Here is an 18,277-nt window from a genome sequence, read left to right on the forward strand (position 1 = left end):
ATACTTTTGTTTTATAATGCACAGTGATGCCTTGATTGGACCGCGCAGTCTCTCTGAGTGTTTCTCAACTCCACTTCTCGTGACCCCCACCTCACCCCGCCACGGTACAGCTTTCCCTGATTACCAATCATCAGGTGCATGCAGTGTAGTCAGCGGTTTTCATTTGCATGAACAATAAAAGATGGTTGTTTACGAAAGAAAGCCGGCCGGGGTGTCACAAAGACTGGCGTTGAGACAGCCTGGTAGATATCATTAACTTTAGGCCAAGGCGTGCTCTGATTGTGTGGTTGTAATGCAGGTAAACACCACGTATACAATGCAGGTAAACACCACGTATACAAGGCAGGTAAACACCACGTATACAAGGCAGGTAAACACCACGTATACAAGGCAGGTAAACACCACGTTTATGTTGAAGGCACTGTTTCAATATGCGCAAAGCACGGAAAGATTAGGGAACTGTCATGAACAAAAGTCTGTTGGACTTTCGGTGTGCCATCCCACCGGAGAAAGTCAGCAGTGGTTGTCATATGAATAAACTGGCACCCACCATAAGAATGTGGAATTTCTCCCACTGGTCCAGGGCTCACAACAGATTTGAGCACCGTCCTAAATGTAGGAAGACATTTTGACTTGGATGATGTCTTCAAAAATGATTAATGATTCAAATTGTAAAAAATGGTTAAAACCTGCCATCTTCATCATCATCATCCATGATCAGTTGGATGAAGGCCTCCCCAAACTGCCATCATAACAATCCACCTAGCACCTGTACACGAACTGTTTTCATCGTTCTGTCTCTTTGGTGGACATCCTCTCAAATATACTGGTATATTTAAAATATATTTACGTGCTTTTTGTTTCCATAAACACCGACGATTACCCTTTATTTTATTCTGTCATATAAATATTTCCAGCATCTTCAGGGATCCGAGAATGACAGGAACCCCGTGAACACGGAACGTTGGGCCAACATTGGAACAACATTGGTCCAACGGTTCAAACCACATGGCAACGTTGGGGCAGTTGTTGCATGTTTACTGGGTAGGTGTTCACTTATAGCACTTGTACCAATAGTTTGTTAAAGGCTATACGGGGGATCTTTTTCTTTGTGCTGCTGCTAGTGGAGTGCGCGCAGGATGAATGGGCGTGCGACGTGGGACGCTGTCTCCTGCCGCAGTTCGTGTGCGACGGCGTCACGGACTGCGTGGACAGGAGCGACGAGGAGAGCTGCAACGGCACCTTCCAGCTCGGTGACGGCAGTCACAACAACCACAACGATCCACAGCAACCACGGCAACCACAACGATCTACAGCAACCACAACGATCCACGGCAACCACAGCAACCACAACGATCTGCAGCAACCACAATGATCCACAGCAACCACAACGATCCACAGCAACCACGGCAACCACAACGATCTGCAGCAACCACAATGATCCACAGCAACCACAACGATCTGCAGCAACCACAGTGATCCACAGCAACCACAACGATTTACAGCAACCACGGCAACCACAGATATTCTAATGTGGTATTGGTGTGCGGTTTGTGTATCGTACACACGGTGTACTTGGTTCGTACCGTGTGTGCAGGCTGTGGAGGGGTGCTCACAGACTCTGAAGGCACCATCACGTCGCCTCTCTACCCAGAGCTATACCCCCCGTTACAGGTGCCGGGTGTGAGTGGCGTGCGCACGGGGTACGATGTGCGCGGTGAGAAGAGAGGGGGAGCTCTTTCTGGAATTCCCCACACTGTCTCATTTGTGTTGTTTGTCCAGTCTCTTTCATTTCATTACGGTGGGCGGCAGGGTAGCGCAGTGGTAACATATGTGCTTCACAGCAATAATCACCTAGGTTCGATTTCCAACTCGGTGCTCCTTTCTGTGTGGTGTTTGTGTGTTCTCCACCTGGTCTGCGTGGTTATTCTCTGGGTTCTCCAGTTTCCTCCCACAATAGCCATGAAAAACATACAATGTAGCTCGTATTGGCCAAACATCCAAATGCTGAAAAAATACCTGCGTATTACTCAATTGGAATTATACATCGCAAACATCGGCGCCTCCCGGCAGATCAATGCCGATTTGCATGCCAGGTTCTATTCTTGCGTATGGTGGCAATATGTTCAGGAGCTCAATGACAATGTCGGGGTCTGCCAGTAACGAGAGGGCTTCAGGAAGGAGTTTGTGTAGTTTTGCTATTCCTCCATTGAAGGAGCGCAGACTACAGAGGTTTAATATATGGTCCATAGTTTGGGTGGCGTGGCCACAATCGCACTACTGTGGCTTGTCTTTAAATGTCTTGTCACCATGTGCCCACCGGGAGAACTGCCACTAGGGATACCCTTTCAAATGTGACGATCGTGATGATTGTAATTGTTAATCGATGAATGGCCACGCCCGCGGGGCACGTGGCACAGGTGTGCGTGTGGCATATCGTGGTGCCCGAGGGCCTGGTGGTGGAGCTGCACGTGGAGGAGTTCAACCTGGAGCCCCACCCCCTGTGCCTGTACGATCACCTTGAAGTGCTCGATTCACCACCCGCACGTACGCTCATTGGCCGGTAGGTGTGTGCGTGTGCATGCACATGATCATGGGGCACATTCGAAACGAAGTTGCCAGAGGAGAAGTGGAAGGTTGCGTCGATAGCGTAATGGATTAGAGGAAACAGGCTAAAGTTGTTTGATGTATATACATATTTCCTTATAAGGCCACATTGTTATTGACGAATGTGTTGGGTTGTTGATTTAAAGCTTTCGTGACTGCAGGAATTCATACTCTTTGGGTCTTTCGGTCAAGTCACGTAAATATAAATAAATAGATCACCACGTTTCGATCGCAACACAAACAATCGTCTTCAGGTGAGACGAGTGCTTGTGTTGCGATCGAAACGTCGTGATCTATTATTTATATTTACGTGACTTGACCGAAAGACCCAAATAGTATGTTGAGTTGTTGTTTATGATTGTGCACAACTGCCGAGACTGTAGTTTCACAAAAATAATTTGTTTGAAGTTGGTCATGTGTAACGGATGAGCGAGGAGTACGCTGGGAAGAACGGGCAGAGAACTGAAGTTGCTGGTGGAAGAGCAGCGGGGAAGCCGAAACAAAGATGGACGATAACACCAGGAGAGAGAGATATAAATGTGGAGTAAATGTGGCAGTTGCTAAATTAAAGAGAATGGAAGAGGACGAGAAAAAGTGTTCATGGGCCAGAGCAGAAATCTGTATCACCTAAGGTAGCACAACTTTATGAGTACCCATTTATTTATTTGGTTTATAAGAGTGAATTATTTCATAACCCACTAATTTCAAGTGGCTATCACATAATTCACTGTTAACCTTTCAAACTTTGAACTCTTTATTGCCCCCTGATTTCCACCATAACACCTGCGGGCGTGGTGATTACCTATTCAACCACTATCCAAACTCAATCCTGCTTAGAGTCCAAAATCTGATGAGATTGGGAGAATTATGGGTGATGTGGTAATAGGTTTTTTGTTTTGTACATACCACTGTATTCGTGAGTTTGTCTGTGTGTGTCTGTCCACGTGTTTGTGCGAATGTGCATGCAGGTTTTGTGGGTCCCATGTCCCACCTCCTCTGATCTCCTCTGGTAACGAGCTGCTGGTCAGTTTCGTGTCCGATGAAGAGACGACGGCACCTGGATTCAGGGCAACCTACATCGCCGTCAACCAATCAGAGCGTGCGACACTCACACGAATGCAAGCACACTTACACTTACGCATGCGGTGGTGCAGTCGCACAGCAGTTTGCACACTACATGATGAACCCAGCCATCTGAGTTCAATTCCTGACCAAAGCTAACATCAGTGGTGATATCTGAACTGGTTATGTGCCACTCCTAGTTTAATCCAGCCTTATATGAGAACCTGGTTTGGTATGCAAACGTCAGCACTGGGGAGCCGAAGGTAGCTTGGCATGGTGCTAGCCACATCACCCCTTGTAGTCTTCATAGGTGCTCACTAACCAGTTTCCCCAATAACGTATGTAAGCTACACGGGGAATCTCTGTGTTTGTCTTTGTGTGTGTGTGCAGGTGGGTGTGCGCAGGATGAATTCAAGTGCTTTGCCCCAGTGGCATGCATTCCCATGGAGTGGGTGTGCGACGGTTGGTTTGACTGCATGGACGGAAGTGATGAGAGAAACTGTACTGCATTGAACATCACACAAACCAACAACAGTGGTAGGACTCACCACCAGCACAGACACACTAGCATGGTGAGCACCAGCACACGCTAACATTGACAATACCGATTTAAAGCTTTCGTGACTGCAAGGATTCATCTTCTTTGGTTCTTTCGGTAAAGTCACGTAGAATGAGAATAAAATAATAAATTAATAAAATAAAATAACACAATAAAATTCTCACGACGTTTCGGCCATTATTAATTTATTATTTATTCTCATTCTACGTGACTTTACCGAAAGAACCAAAGAAGATTGACAATACCATCACACACTACCATGGACAGCACCAGCACAATGCCATGGACAGCACGTAACCGCATTTCATCACCGGCATAGCTGACCGAATCACACAGAATACACCCAATCTCGGCAGCGAAGCAGCATTGACCCTGGATAGTGATTGGATGGACATCTGTTGACATATTACTGAACATCTGTGAAAACGAGATTCATTGGTCATCGGATTCCTCCAGTCTAAATAAAGATTCTGATTCTGATGGGCGACCGCCATGCATAAAGCAAGTGTTGTAGACTGCTGTGGGGCTATGTTGTAGGAAGCAAAAAGGAGTGCTCTCTGCCACGTCTTCAGCTGCCACGTCTCTGCTCCATGTCTTCGCCAATCCACACTGACCAGCGTGGTGAAGTACGGTCAAATAACCCACATGACTCGGGGAGGCCTTCATTCAGCAGTGGACCGATTACGGCAAATGATGGTGGTGATGGCGGTGGTAGTGTTACATTTGGCATTGCGGGGTGTATGGTGGTGTGCACCGTGCAACGCAGTGAGTGTGCATGCTGAGCCACTGGGTGTAACGGCGTGCCGTGCTGTGGTGGCCACAGATGTGGAGTGTGAAGGTGTGCGAGTGGAGATGTGTAGCGGACTCAGCTACAACCTCACGTCGTTTCCCAACGTCCTGCTCTCGCTGCCCGACCAAGACACAGCGGATGCCCTGCTGCAGCATTACAAGGTGCACACCGTGCTGAATGCCACAACAAGCACTGCGTTCAGTTGTGTTTGTTTTGTTTAACTAAGTGAGAACTCAAGAGACAAGAATAAGTTTCATTTTGCACGAGTGACCTCGGGTAACCAAAATGTATGTATGCATGTTGAACTTCTTTCACGCCGTATGTAGCCAACCGTGCTAACCGGAGGTGCGGGGGAAGAACAACTAAGCACAAAAAGCAGTTGTAAAGAAATTAATGTGTAATATACATGATTTAAAAGTGCATAGCTCCAGTGGCTTCCTAATATCGGAAGGAAGAGCATTCCAGCCAGCTGCAAAATAAAAATGACAACCGCGTTTTCATGAGAAATCAATTACTGCACAAACACACGTGAATATTAAATTAAGTTACATTTGCTGTAACGTCTGTTGGCTCAGTTAAATTACCGCACTTGTAAAATATTCATAGTAAAAATTAATTCGAGAAAAGTTTCACACAATTAATGTAATAGTTGTGCTTTTTCTTGATCATGGTTGCTGTTGATGAATGATGATGAATGGCACTGGGAAACCCAGATAAGGCCCCTAAACTGGTGCTGCGACGGGGCTATCACACATCTGAGCCACGTTAAATAATTGTCTTATTAAAGTTGAGATTCAAGTTAGTTCAAGTGTGGCGGCTTAACTCCAAGACCATTTTACAATGCCCGGTTGTCTGGTAGTCCAGTCGAAGGGTGTGTGTTGCCTCAGGCTCAGTGATCTTCTGTTGCCAATAAAGCTGCTCCAAAACACGGGCAGCACATTTATCACGAAGTCATAACGCACCACTCCCAAGCCAAACACTTCACGTGTGCGTTGTGTGACCTTGACTTCAATTGGGCCGATGACCAAATCACCTTCGGGAGAGTTGTCCTTGGATAGTGCCTGGCTTGGCAATAACCATCCATAGCACAGGTTGTTGAAGGCTGCTACAGGACATCGCTGTGAGCAGCAGAGGGCAGTGCGTCAAGATCCATCGTCGTACTGTACTACACTCCCACATCTATGTTCCCTACTTTCACCAACCCGCACTGACCAGCATGGTGAAGTATGTTCACATAGCCCCCCATGACTCGCACAGTGTGGGAAGATCTTCATCCGAGACAGGCAATCAGGGCTGTGCGTGACTGCATGTGCACGACGTGGACTCTCCTGGCTGCTTGCGCTGCGTGCCGGCTACAGGTGCTGACGGAGCTGGCGTGTTACCCACACCTGCGCTTCTTGGTGTGTGCCGTGCTGGTGCCGGGCTGCGTTCCGGGAGAGGGCGTGCGGCCCCCGTGCCGCGAGGTGTGCGCCGAGGCGCTGGAAGCCTGTGCCGATGCGATGCAAACCCTCGGCTTACCCTGGCCAATTAGTTGCGAGCTCTATCCCGAGGCCGCCCAGGGTGGCTGCACCCTGCCCTGACATTTGACCGCGCGACCTCTCAACCAGAACTCTCGAAATGTGATGATGAACCTAACTCAGATTCCAGAGGAGCACATGACCAATATACAACCATGCCTAGAGTAATCTGAATCTATGTCCCCAAGCACAAATTACGAAGGGCTCACTATGTATGTTGTCAAGAATGTACTTTTTTTTTAAAGCTATCAAATTTCTGGGAGGCTCAACCGGAACACATGGTGAGCTTGCAGTCACTCGTGTCAACCGTGCCCACGATTGGACACTCAACCCCTAAACCCCATTCACAGAGTAGTGAGTGGCGTCTTCCTCCTGCTAATTGGCCCCACCCACCCCTCTCCCGCCCTTTGCCCACACAAGGAGTCGAACATGAATGCATGAAAAACATTGTAAGTGGGATAAAATTCTGATTTTCACAACATTTTCAGAACACTGGGACAGCCATCCTGAAAACTGGGACTGGCCAGGACATTTGGTAGCTTTGCCAGAATTTTGGCAAAAATGTGTCGACGTCTTTATCACCAGCAATGGGGAAACTATTGAATATGATTGATTTTTGGTGGTGTTTTAAAAAAAATAGTGAGGCTAGCTTGCACTCGACTGCAGACTTGTGTCATGAGGGCTGAACCATGCTGTCCTTGTGTTGTAAGTGGTGCTGCAGAGCATTCGTGTTCTCAGAACCAACCCCAGTTGTAATCAGATCTCTGCCAAACATGTGAAAATATAGGTAAGATAATCCATTGCAGGTTAGCAATGTTTTGATAAAATCTTTCAGAACATCATATTTTCCACGCTCTTTTCAGAATAGTACCGTGGGGCTGGTGTTTATTTTTTTGTATAAAACAATTAGTGCACAGTTAATAATAAAACAAATTATTTGGCAATGCTGCTGCGTTGGCAGTGGTGGACCAGCACAATGAAGAACAAAACTCCACACATTAGTCATAAACACCGTGACCTTAAAATTAAACAAATATATATAAAAGAGGTGACGTTTTGGTTAATGGCCCTTCTGCAAAGCAGAATCATAATATTTAGACTGGAGTAATCCGACGAGCAATGAAGCTCTTTTTCACAGATGTCCAGTAGGGGCGAGTCAGAAAGTTACAACAAACAATACAAAAATGATAGCAGTGCACAATACAAAAAAGGTAAGCAAATCACTGAATATAAATAAATAGATTATAAAATAAAATACTGTATACAAGTCTGATTTTCAACAAAATGCAAGAGTGGGCAAAGCATTACATTCCATTTCTGGGGCCACACAGGGGCTGCTTCATTTTAATGTGCTGTGAAGAAGGGCCATTGCCCGAAACGTCGCCTATTATATATTTTAAGACCACACTGTGACGATTCTATTGAGATAAAAAGAAACAGGCATAAATGCATTTCATCGTATGCTGTCCACTTTGATAAGGGCTATATTTGTAAGTTAACTTGTTAATGTCACAAACACATACTGGTATCAGTTGTCTGAACTATAATCTCATATCTGCCTTAATTTGAGAGGAGCATGGTGTCAAAAGTAGTGAAATATTCTTGCAGAGGTTTTTTTTAATCAGATGTAACTGGTTTGATTGCTGATGTGCTGGCAGACATTACTTTGACGTAGCGAATGGTATTTTTTAGAGCGTGAATTTGCATTTATATTTTTTATATCACCTTTTCAAGTTTAATGTACGTACAGTTCTATCGTAATTTCACCGCTGTTTTCCACTAGTCATGAGTTTTCTATATGATGTACACTGCTTCAACTATAGCGATGAGTTGTGGATTTAACATTTCTGGAATTATTAAGGACGATTTTGGATATATTTTTTCCAGATTTTCGGAACACTTACATTTCATGCATATGTAACGTGTCTTTGTGTCAACAGGGTACACTTTGATGTCACACAGCATCTTAGCACATAGCTGGCTGTGATGTCACAAGCTGTGCTGTCATAGAGCACAGAGCTTGCTGCGATGTCATAGGGCACAAAGCACGATGTGATGTCTCAGCGTGAAGCACTCTGCGATGGAACAGACAAATCATGCTGTGACGTTACAGACAGCATCCTGTGATGCCACAGAGGACAGAACATACTCTGGTGTCACAGAGCAGATCGCAAGCTGGCGATATCACGGTGCATATAACGTTTTGTGATGTCACAGAGCAATCTGAGACGCCAAAAAGCACTGAGCACGGTGTATAGTCACAGTACATAAATAATGCTGTGATTGATGTCAGGTTTTCCATTAACTATGTTATTCAAATCAATCTGCCGTTTATTTGAATAAAAGCGACGTCGAAAATCAGGTCAGATGAAAAGGCGCTCTGCTCTGTACACCCTTTGTAACGAACGTGTCCTGCTCGTGCACATGATCAACACGTTTCAGTCATTCAATAAATCGTTTTAACCACTTATGCATTTCCGACGCAGTGTTGTGCTTTTTATTATTCAGAATAAGCTATATATGACCATACTCTTTGGGTATTTCGGTAAAGTCACGTAGATAGAAAAAAAATAATAAAAAATCACGACGTTTCGATCGCAACACAAGCAATCGTCTTGGGATGAAAAATACAGCAGGCGGACAGCTGAGGCAGGAAATATAGCGAGAGAGCTTCTACAGCAAGAGGTTATATATGTTTAAGATGGGCACAACCCAAGGGTAAGTGGGCGGGGCTAGAGATAGAATTTGCAAGTAAATGTAAGATCGCAGAGCTAGGTATACCTCGGCCACTGTATTGCTAGAGATTAGCATGTCAATCTGTTAATGTAACCCCACGAATACGGTGCTGAAGAAGCCATTGCATTGCTCGAGATTAGAGATTAGCATGTCAATGCGAGACGGCTCCCGCAGCAGCGGCTGTGTTAATGAGACAGACATTCAGCCTATTAAACAACGAGCGCCACTGCCGCATCGAGGAAAAGGGAGCAGCAGCTATGTTAGTGAGACATTTAGCCTGTTAATGTAAAGACATTTAACAAATTTTGATTTAAAGCTTTCGTGACTGCAGTGATTCATATTCTTGGTTCTTTCAGTAAAGTCACGTTGAAGGGAAACACTACAATAATACACAAGCAGTCATCATGACTGCTTGTGTTGCAGTCGAAACGTCGTGAGAATTTTATTGTTTTATATATTTTTTATTATTTTATTGTTTCCCTTCAACGTGACATTTATCAAGGTAATGTAACTCAGAGAGTCTGAAATAACTGCTAACATAGGCAGATAGAATGGAAGCATCACAGCCAGTTATGACTTTACCTGGTTAATAACGTCCTTCCAATGACTGCTCAGTTTGTACCCATTTTCTTGGTTGAAATTGTGTCTGTGTTTATATATCTGGATGGCTTTATGAACAAATCTTTGTTGATAGCCAGTGGGTTTGCATAGTACCTTCGTCTTGGAGAAATCAATTTCACGTGTGCCCACAGCGTTAAAACAATGATCGGCCACGGCAGAGGTGTTGGTCCTACCGTGTTTCAGATCCGCCTTGTGTTCGCGAACACGGTCTGAGACATGTCGCTTAGTTTCCCCAATGTAACTACTGCCGCAGGCACAGCTTAGTTTGTAGACACCAGGGTATTGCATGTCAGGGATCACATCCTTCACAGATGGGATCAGATCACAAATTTTATGTACTGTGTTGAATCGGACCTGGATCTTGTGTTTGCTCATGATTTTAGAAATCTCTTTGGTGACCCCTGAAACATCGTGATTTTTTATATATTTTATAATTTTTCTATCTACGTGACTTTACCGAAAGACCCAAAGAGTATGAATTCCTGCAGTCACGAAAGCTTTAAGTCAAGATTTATATATGACCAATTTTGTGAAATTACAGGCAGAGCGTAATTTCTCATGGAATATTTCGCGGGCGCCCTCCAACTCCCAACATCCTCGGACCCCACCGTCACCAAGACACATTTTCTGTAACTCAGCCCCGGACAGCTGGAATCAGTTACGATTCAATTAAGCACTGAATATCGGTGCAATTAGGATGCTGTTATAAAAAGGATGATTTTGCATTGCTCCTGCGTTGGCAGTGGTGCACAAGCAGAATTAAGAAAAAAACTCAACATATTCGTCTATAAAGTTGTAGCCTTACAATGGAAAATATAAATAAGTGACGTTTCAAGCAGTGCCCCTTCATGTATGCGCTAGGAAAGACCATAGCCCAAAACGTCACCTACTATATGGACATATTGGCGGGACACCGGTGCAGCATAAAACACCAGTCCTCATCAAAAAAAGTCTGACAATGTCTCTGTTGCCCTTGAGTGAGCAGCAGACTCTCCATCAGAAGTTGCCTTAGATTCAGCAGCTGCTTTGCCTTTCGAACATGTGACACCACTCAATATTTTTATGCCACCGTCCGCCAAGAAATGAATTGGGAAATGCATCGAGGAACAGTCCGACGAAGTCTAGGGCCCGAGTCAAATCTGTCTTTGGAACACGGAGCAAATCGTCATCAGCCTGGGTGCTATACGGCAAAAGACTTTGAAGCTTTGTGTTCAACCGCTCATCAAGGTTCGTCTTCCTAGTGCCTCGACATGACGAACTGATTTTGTTGCAACCCGCAATATTTTTGACCGGGTTTGCGAATCGCTGGAAAATAAATAATGATTGCAAAAAATTTGCCTTTTTTATACAGCGCACTGGTGTACGTTCAAATATTGTTTTAATTTTAAGGCCACAGTGTTATTGACGAATGTGTTGATTTATTTTTATATAAAAAAAAGATAACTGCATCATGGGACCTCCTTTGCCAGTACCAACATATAAGAATAAGGTTTTCCTCTTTCTTCTGGCAACAAAACTGAAACCTTTTTTTTACAAGGATTCATGTCTGCATTAACCACAATACTTGCAGTGAGAATGAAAACAAAAACACTCTGATAATGTATGCATTTGTCCTTGAAACTGATTGGTCCACACCAGAGACAACTTTCTTTAGAGCCTTGTCTTAATAGGTGCTAGACCAGATGACGCCAAAAGGCGTACAGCTCAAAGACAATGCACTATCAAAGTAATGAGGGCTCAGGGTGAGCATCTACATCATTGGACCTCCTTTGCCAGTACCAAAATATAATAATAGGGTTTTTCCACTTTTTTCTGGCAACAAAACTAAAACCTTTTTTTACAAGGATTCATGTCTGCATTAACCACAATACTTGCAGTCAAAATGCAAACAAAAACACACTCTGATAATATATGCATTATTATATTTTGGTACTGGAAAAGGAGGTCCAATGATGTAGATACTTACCCCGAGCCCTCATTACTCTGATAGTGAATTGTCTTTAAGCTGTACAAGAAAACTGGCTCTGGTGTGGACCAGTTTAAAAAACAATGCAAATATTTTTATGTAAAGCTTTTGTGACAACAGGAATTCATATTCTTGGTTCTTTCGGTAAAGTCACGTTGAAGGGAAACAATAAAATACTAAAAATATAAAACAATACAATTATCACGACGTTTCGACTGCAACACAAGCAGTCATGATGAACAATAAAATGTTTTTGTTGTGGTTTTCACACCTGATGATGATTGATTGTGTTTGTTGTGGTTTTCACACCTGATGATGATTGCTTGTGTTGCAGTCGAACCGTCGTGATAATTTTATTGTTTTATATTTATTATTTTATTGTTTCCCTTCTACGTGACTTTACCGAAAGAACCAAGACAATGCATATATTATCAGAGTATGTTTTATGTTTGCATTCTGACCACAAGTATTGTAGTTAATGCAGACATGATTCCTCGTAAAAAAAGGTTTCAGTTTGGTGTTTTAACAACTTAACACCTGTTTTGTTGCCAGAAAAAAGGGGAAAAAACCTATTATCATATTTTGGAACTGGCAAAGGAGGTCCCATGATGAAGATAAAACCTATTCTTATTTTTCATCAATTATGTAGAACTTCTTTCGCACCGTACGTAGCCAACCGTGCTTATATTTAGTTACCTACATTATATTATAGTTTTGTTCTTTCAATCAATCATCATCATTAGCCTGTTTGACCAAACCAGCAGTGGATAGACCACGGCTCGTGGTTGATGACTGTGCAGCCCCCGCCCAGCGGTGACGTCACCGCTCCCCTCCCCCTTTACCCCTCCCCTCCCCCTTTAACCCCTCCCTTCCCCCATTTACCCCTCCCCTCCCCCTTTAACCCCTCCCCTCCTCTCCCCACCGGCTCCACCAATAGGACCGCGCCTTGCTCTGGCCCGCGAGCGAGGGCGCGCGCGCGCTCGTCACGTGGCGCGTCGCGCGGCCAATCGGAGGCGGCGTCTCCGCGGCGAAGGCGACCCGCAGGAGGAGGCGAAATCCGGGCGGGATCCGAGTGCGGATCGCGGCTCCTCAGGTGCGCGCGGCGCCGGGGCCGAGACCCCGGGGCGACCCGGCTCGCGGGGCCCGCGGGGTCCGCAGGAACGGGGCGGAGGGGGCCGGGCGGGTCGCGGGGCCGCGGGGAGCCCGGACGGGGCCGCTCCCGTGCGGCGCGGGCGGGGTCCGCCCGCCATCGCTTGTCCCGGCCCGGGGCGCGTGGGGGAGCGCGGGGGAGCTCCGCTTTAGCGCAGGGCCGGCGTGCAACACCAGCTCCCGATTAGCGCATTGAGTGCACGCCAGGCTCCACTGAAGTGCATGCATAAGCTCGTGCATATATCGTCACGTAAGCGCATAGTGCATGCCGAACTCTGCGTACGTGCATCCATGCCATCCGATCTCCGCTTAAGCACACGGTGCACGCCGAACTCCGCTTAAGTGCATACATTAGCATTCGAGCATCGGTAAAGCACGTACCTGGATCAGGGCTGCGAACTCCGCTTAAGCGCACAATGAGTTGTGGAGCCTCGTTTAAGTGCCGATGTGGGCATTGGGATTCGTTGCTTTTTTGAGATATTAGTAAATGCAGTGAAGTCCCCAAAAAAACCCCAAATATGGCACAATGCTAAATAAATGGGTAAGTTTCGTTAAATAATTTGCAGAAATTTCCTAAATTTTTGGGAGCTTTCAGTCGCACGCACGAATCTTAAAATCCACGAAAACTGCTGATTTTGTCGTAGTTGCGCCTTGAATGAATGCACTCACGCACACCCACCTTACATTTGCACGGATGCATTTGTATTGACGGGGTCACGATCACAGGGGGTCACAAACTTGAGTCGGGATAAATTACCACACGAGAGAAGCAGTGACAGATGCCGATATTGTTTTCGCCTCTTTCCCATGATAATAAAGACTGATTTATACTTACAAAATGTTTGTTTTATCTGACATGCATCAATATTAAAGCAAAGTGAATTAGCCACTCGAGAGAGCTTTAACTAATTTGAGAACACCAACCTGAACGGCTTTTTCATTTGCACCACGATTTGTAAGTGATGAAGAGAAAGATAAATTGTTGGGAATGGGACCGCATAAAAAATGTGATGGGTCCAGCCAGTGTTCCGCTCCCTCTGTTTTTGACCATCAAGTAACAAGTCTCAATGACACAACTCTGAAGCTTACATATCGTGAATGGTGGTGAGCAGTTATGCCATACATTGTCATTACCTTGTTTAATGAGCTTATAATAGTACAGTATATCAGGTTTACTAAGGCTCTTTGCTTTGTTAATGTTGTTTATTGTGTCATGAAAAGTCTGAGGTTCCTGAGCCAATGCCTTTGTAGGCATATGGGTATGATCGATGTCATGGGTTGGGGCTTGAACTCCCAAGTTTATTGAGCTTGATCTTGAATTAATCGACCATTTGAATGTTTTGTGCACAATAAAGGACAATATGTATTGTCTAAGGGTAATTATGTTACTTTTTAATTTGTTGCTACCAAAACCATGGCCACACCAAGTCAATTACAGCCACAGACACTGGTTTATTACATTGTAATAATTTCCAACATTTCCACAATTGTTATGAAGTGTCACATCTTCACAACTATACTTTAATGGTACTCCAAAAAAAATATTTCCTGAGGGGCGATGTCTCAGGCAGTGACCCTTCCATCGATGTTCTACAAACAATACCTATGATATTTTATTTTTATTTTAAGGCTGTGTTATTGATAAATATGTAGAACTTTTAAAAAATTATATAATGGTAAAATAATTTTTTTTGATGATTACGACAACCACATCGACCTTTGCAAAAACCACACCATGATTTATCCGTTTTATGTGTTTGTGTCCTCAGGCAGCCGGGCATCATGGCCGAGCCTGGTCCAGAGGATTTGGAGCTCATATGTACGTGATGACAACTTCGTCAACACTCCCATCACTAAAGTCTCTGGCTACAAGCAGAGTCAAAAACTTAGTTCACATATACTTCACGTAAAATTAACCCGTTAATTCACTGCTGTGTGAAGGTCTTCCCATGTAATGTCGGTCGTGGGGTTGATTGACCATCTACGCCATGCTGTTCAGTTCGGGTGGTTAAGAAGGGGAACCCAGAACCTGTTCGGATGTCACTTTCCACTGATGTTAGCTGTGATCGGGACTTAAACTCAGGCCACCAGGTTCATAAGTGTAATGTGGTAAATACTATATTAAATTACCTCCAAAAAAATGTACACCTCAACACTCACTTTTGAATGTGACAGGGTTGTATTATGACTAGCACAGTCCCTTAGTTTTACTGCAATTATTCTTTCAAACTTTGTATTTGCTTGCATGCATATGCCGTACACTATAGTATCATCGGTTAAATTTCTGGCCATGCACCATATCAGTGGTATGCAGTATTTTGACTCCCCCCCCCCTTCCCCTCGAGGTCAATCCAGCCTGAAAGTAGTTTACGGTGTGGTGTATGTATATCGGGTGAAGGTGAGCAGGCATATTGCCAGTCACAAGCTCTCATGTTATCGTCATCAGTCATGCTCTATTCCCTGCTGGGTGAAGGCCTGCCCTAGCCACCGGCACTTCTCACAGTCCTATCATGTAACAATCCATCCAGCACCTGCACACGACCTGATTTCATCGGTCCATCACTAGTCTCTAACACTGTCCATCATCCCTTCGCATGACGTATACTGCCCAAACCCACTTTTTTACAATATAATGTCTGTTCCTTGTATATGTTTTCTAATCCTCGTGCTCCTCCTTCTGTATGTCTGTCATTGTAATTACGAGCATACAGCTCTTTGCTTGTGAATGCATTTGTCAGCTTTTGCTGTATTGTTTTGTCATTGTTCATGTGTCTTATCCACATGCCAAAGCAGGTAGTATGCACAATGATCACATTGTTGTGTTTGCTTTAATTGGTGTTCACTAACAGGACTTGTCCCAAAAGTCGCTTAAGGGTATACTGGAATGTGTTTGTGTGTTTACCTGCCTGCAGGGTGTGATGAGTGCGGTGAATATCATGACACAGAGTGTCCTGAGAGGGGGCCGCTGCAGGTCATCACCACAGCCACCACGCGCGCACGGTACGCACACGTCCCGCAAGTTTTCATTAAACAATCTCATTCTTAAACAAATATATAGGTCGATGTGGTTTTTTTACATATATTGTGTGCGTCATTTTCTTGGTATGGTCGTGAAAGATGTGACGGGGGTAGGAGGACGATGGTGGGTGGCAAAAGTGGCGACCAGCAGTGACGCGTGGGTGATAGAATGATTATTGTGTGTGCGCGTTTTTGAGGTATGGAGTAAGCTAGGGTTGAAAAGTGTTTATGCATGAGCTCTGTCCGTCTGTCTAGCTTTGTGACATGGGGTCACAGTTCTCCAATAAAATTACGTTTTAGGCTAAAGTTGCATTATAATGAATGACTTACTGAAGAGAAAAATCTGACAGATTGATCAAAAGGTTACCCAATACTTGGCAATAACAAATCCAGAAACAATGGTAAGCGTCTCTGTCCTGGCAATGAATTATGGTGCACACATTCCGGTGACGAAGTGCTGTGGATGGAGACTACCGGTATGTTGAGATGTAGATAAGTTGCCACGATCCTAGAATTATCTCTTTTCTGTGTGCAAAGTCCAGGAAAGATTCGAACCACCCTCGTTTAAGCAACGTTGATTCTTTCTGTCAGTCACAGCCAGACTTGAGTAGAATCCACGGACTCGTGAGATTGATTTTTACACGAATATAAATTATGATCTTTGATCAAGATAAAAAAAAGATTGATATCTTCTCAACTAGTTCTGGAGCCCCCTTTGCACCATCCCTCACCGACCAGCGTGGTGAAGCAATAATCGAACGATCTCCAAGAAGAATGTAATGTGGGGACACCTTCGCTAAACAGCAGATTAACAAAAGCCTGAAATATATTCTTGGTTCTTTCGGTAAAGGCACGTAGAAGGGAAACAATAAAATAACGTAAAAAATAACTGGTGCTAACGTTAAAAATAACCGCCATTTTTTCAAATTTTCTTGTTGTGGTTTTCACACCTGATGATGATTGCTTGTGTTGCAGTCGAAACGTCGTGAGAATTTTATTGTTTTATATTTTTACTATTTTATTGTTTCCTTCTACGTGACTTTACCGAAAGAACCAAGAATATGAATCCCTGCAGTCACGAAAGCTTTAAATCAAAATTTAAAAGCCTGAAAATAATTATATTTATTTTACTAACCCCGTGGACAATTTCTCTCCAATCGCCATCTACAGATTCGCATTACTATAACATCACCAGATATCTCTTAAACGTCTTGCGTCAACACGTTCATGTGTGCAATCATCACAACATTTCACGTGTCACCCCGGACAACCTTTAACTTATGTTCAGTGCTACCCCCTTAAGTGTCTGACCAGAGCATGCTAGCCCATAGGCAAGAGTGTTTGTATTTCATAGTGCATTAATCATGGATGTGAGCCCATGTTCTACATAATACATTATATGGATCTGCATTGTCTTGTATTGGCTGGTCTTCAAGATCTGCTTCCTGTAATCTTAGTGAACTTATACAAGACCCTATTCAAGAAGACACTTGCGTATTTTGTAATGTTCGAAGTAAAACAACAGCGGCTACCAACAGCTGTTGTCTCAATTACATAAAGGAACACTGTGCAATGTGAGGGCTCTTATTGTAGCCATCATGGCAGTTGAGGGTCGCGGTCCAACTTTTCCAGATCTCGTGGCTCATGAAAAAATTGTTTTGCTTTTCAAATGCCATACAAAATAATGGGTGGTTTTCTTGTGGATAAACTCACGCCCATTGTAGGAACATGACATTTCCAGCACTGGCTTAGAGCCGAGCATTGCCCAAGTCTCATTTGAGTGGACATTTACACGAATGAGGTTTGGTATTTAATGCAACGTGCAGCGTGCAGAAAAAGATCCTAGGGGAGTGCATAGAGTGTATAGCACATGTTTCAAGGGTATTTCATTTAACCATGTGAAAACTCAAGGGACCAGCATAACCTCATTTACAAGAGTGACCTGGGGCATTAGTCTGCAAGTAGGGGGCAATGATTGCTATGTATAATCCCAATTGAGTAATTTGTGAATACATTTTAACTTGCCAAATTTGGACCCTGATGCCGGCACCCAATTGCTTACTCTTGACAATGACGTCAGGGAATCGTTTTGCGTCCACTGTGAAGCCAGACGGTGCGCAGTATTATTCTGGCTATTACACTCACTGTCATAAGTCATGGCGTGCACTGCAATGAAACCGTGGACCTCTGCAACAAGCGGCGAATGCGCTACGGCTGGGCCAAGTTACCAGCCATCATGTGAGTTCATGCGA

At 44.3% G+C, this 18,277-nt stretch overlaps 2 protein-coding genes across 6 annotated transcripts in view; both read left to right on the top strand.

Moving 5' to 3' along the window:
• MFRP (membrane frizzled-related protein) overlaps window positions 1-9,003 on the top strand; it is a 28,189-nt gene extending 19,186 nt beyond the window's left edge. The window contains exons 8-14 of the mRNA XM_032976330.2: window positions 1,125-1,253; window positions 1,598-1,674; window positions 2,421-2,563; window positions 3,576-3,706; window positions 4,060-4,206; window positions 5,052-5,179; window positions 6,377-9,003. Coding sequence (XP_032832221.2) covers window positions 1,125-1,253; window positions 1,598-1,674; window positions 2,421-2,563; window positions 3,576-3,706; window positions 4,060-4,206; window positions 5,052-5,179; window positions 6,377-6,598 — 977 coding nt within the window. The 3' untranslated portion in view covers window positions 6,599-9,003. The remainder of the gene's footprint in view (window positions 1-1,124; window positions 1,254-1,597; window positions 1,675-2,420; window positions 2,564-3,575; window positions 3,707-4,059; window positions 4,207-5,051; window positions 5,180-6,376) is intronic.
• A 3,778-nt stretch (window positions 9,004-12,781) lies between these two features.
• PRDM15 (PR/SET domain 15) overlaps window positions 12,782-18,277 on the top strand; it is a 32,068-nt gene continuing 26,572 nt past the window's right edge. The window contains exons 1-3 of one of the 5 annotated variants that reach the window (XM_076074992.1): window positions 12,782-12,951; window positions 14,777-14,826; window positions 15,920-16,007. In XM_076074992.1, the coding sequence (XP_075931107.1) occupies window positions 14,790-14,826; window positions 15,920-16,007 (125 nt within the window). In that variant the 5' untranslated portion in view covers window positions 12,782-12,951; window positions 14,777-14,789. Of the gene's footprint in view, window positions 12,952-13,092; window positions 14,112-14,776; window positions 14,827-15,919; window positions 16,008-18,277 lie in introns of those variants that run through there. The other 4 variants (XM_076074990.1, XM_076074988.1, XM_076074995.1 and 1 more) reach the window with 4 other exon arrangements.

The sequence above is a fragment of the Petromyzon marinus genome, chromosome 3 (genome assembly GCF_048934315.1).
Source record: "Petromyzon marinus isolate PM22_M1 ecotype Great Lakes invasive population chromosome 3, UKy_Petmar_22M1.pri1.0, whole genome shotgun sequence".
In the NCBI taxonomy this organism is placed as follows: domain Eukaryota; kingdom Metazoa; phylum Chordata; class Hyperoartia; order Petromyzontiformes; family Petromyzontidae; genus Petromyzon; species Petromyzon marinus.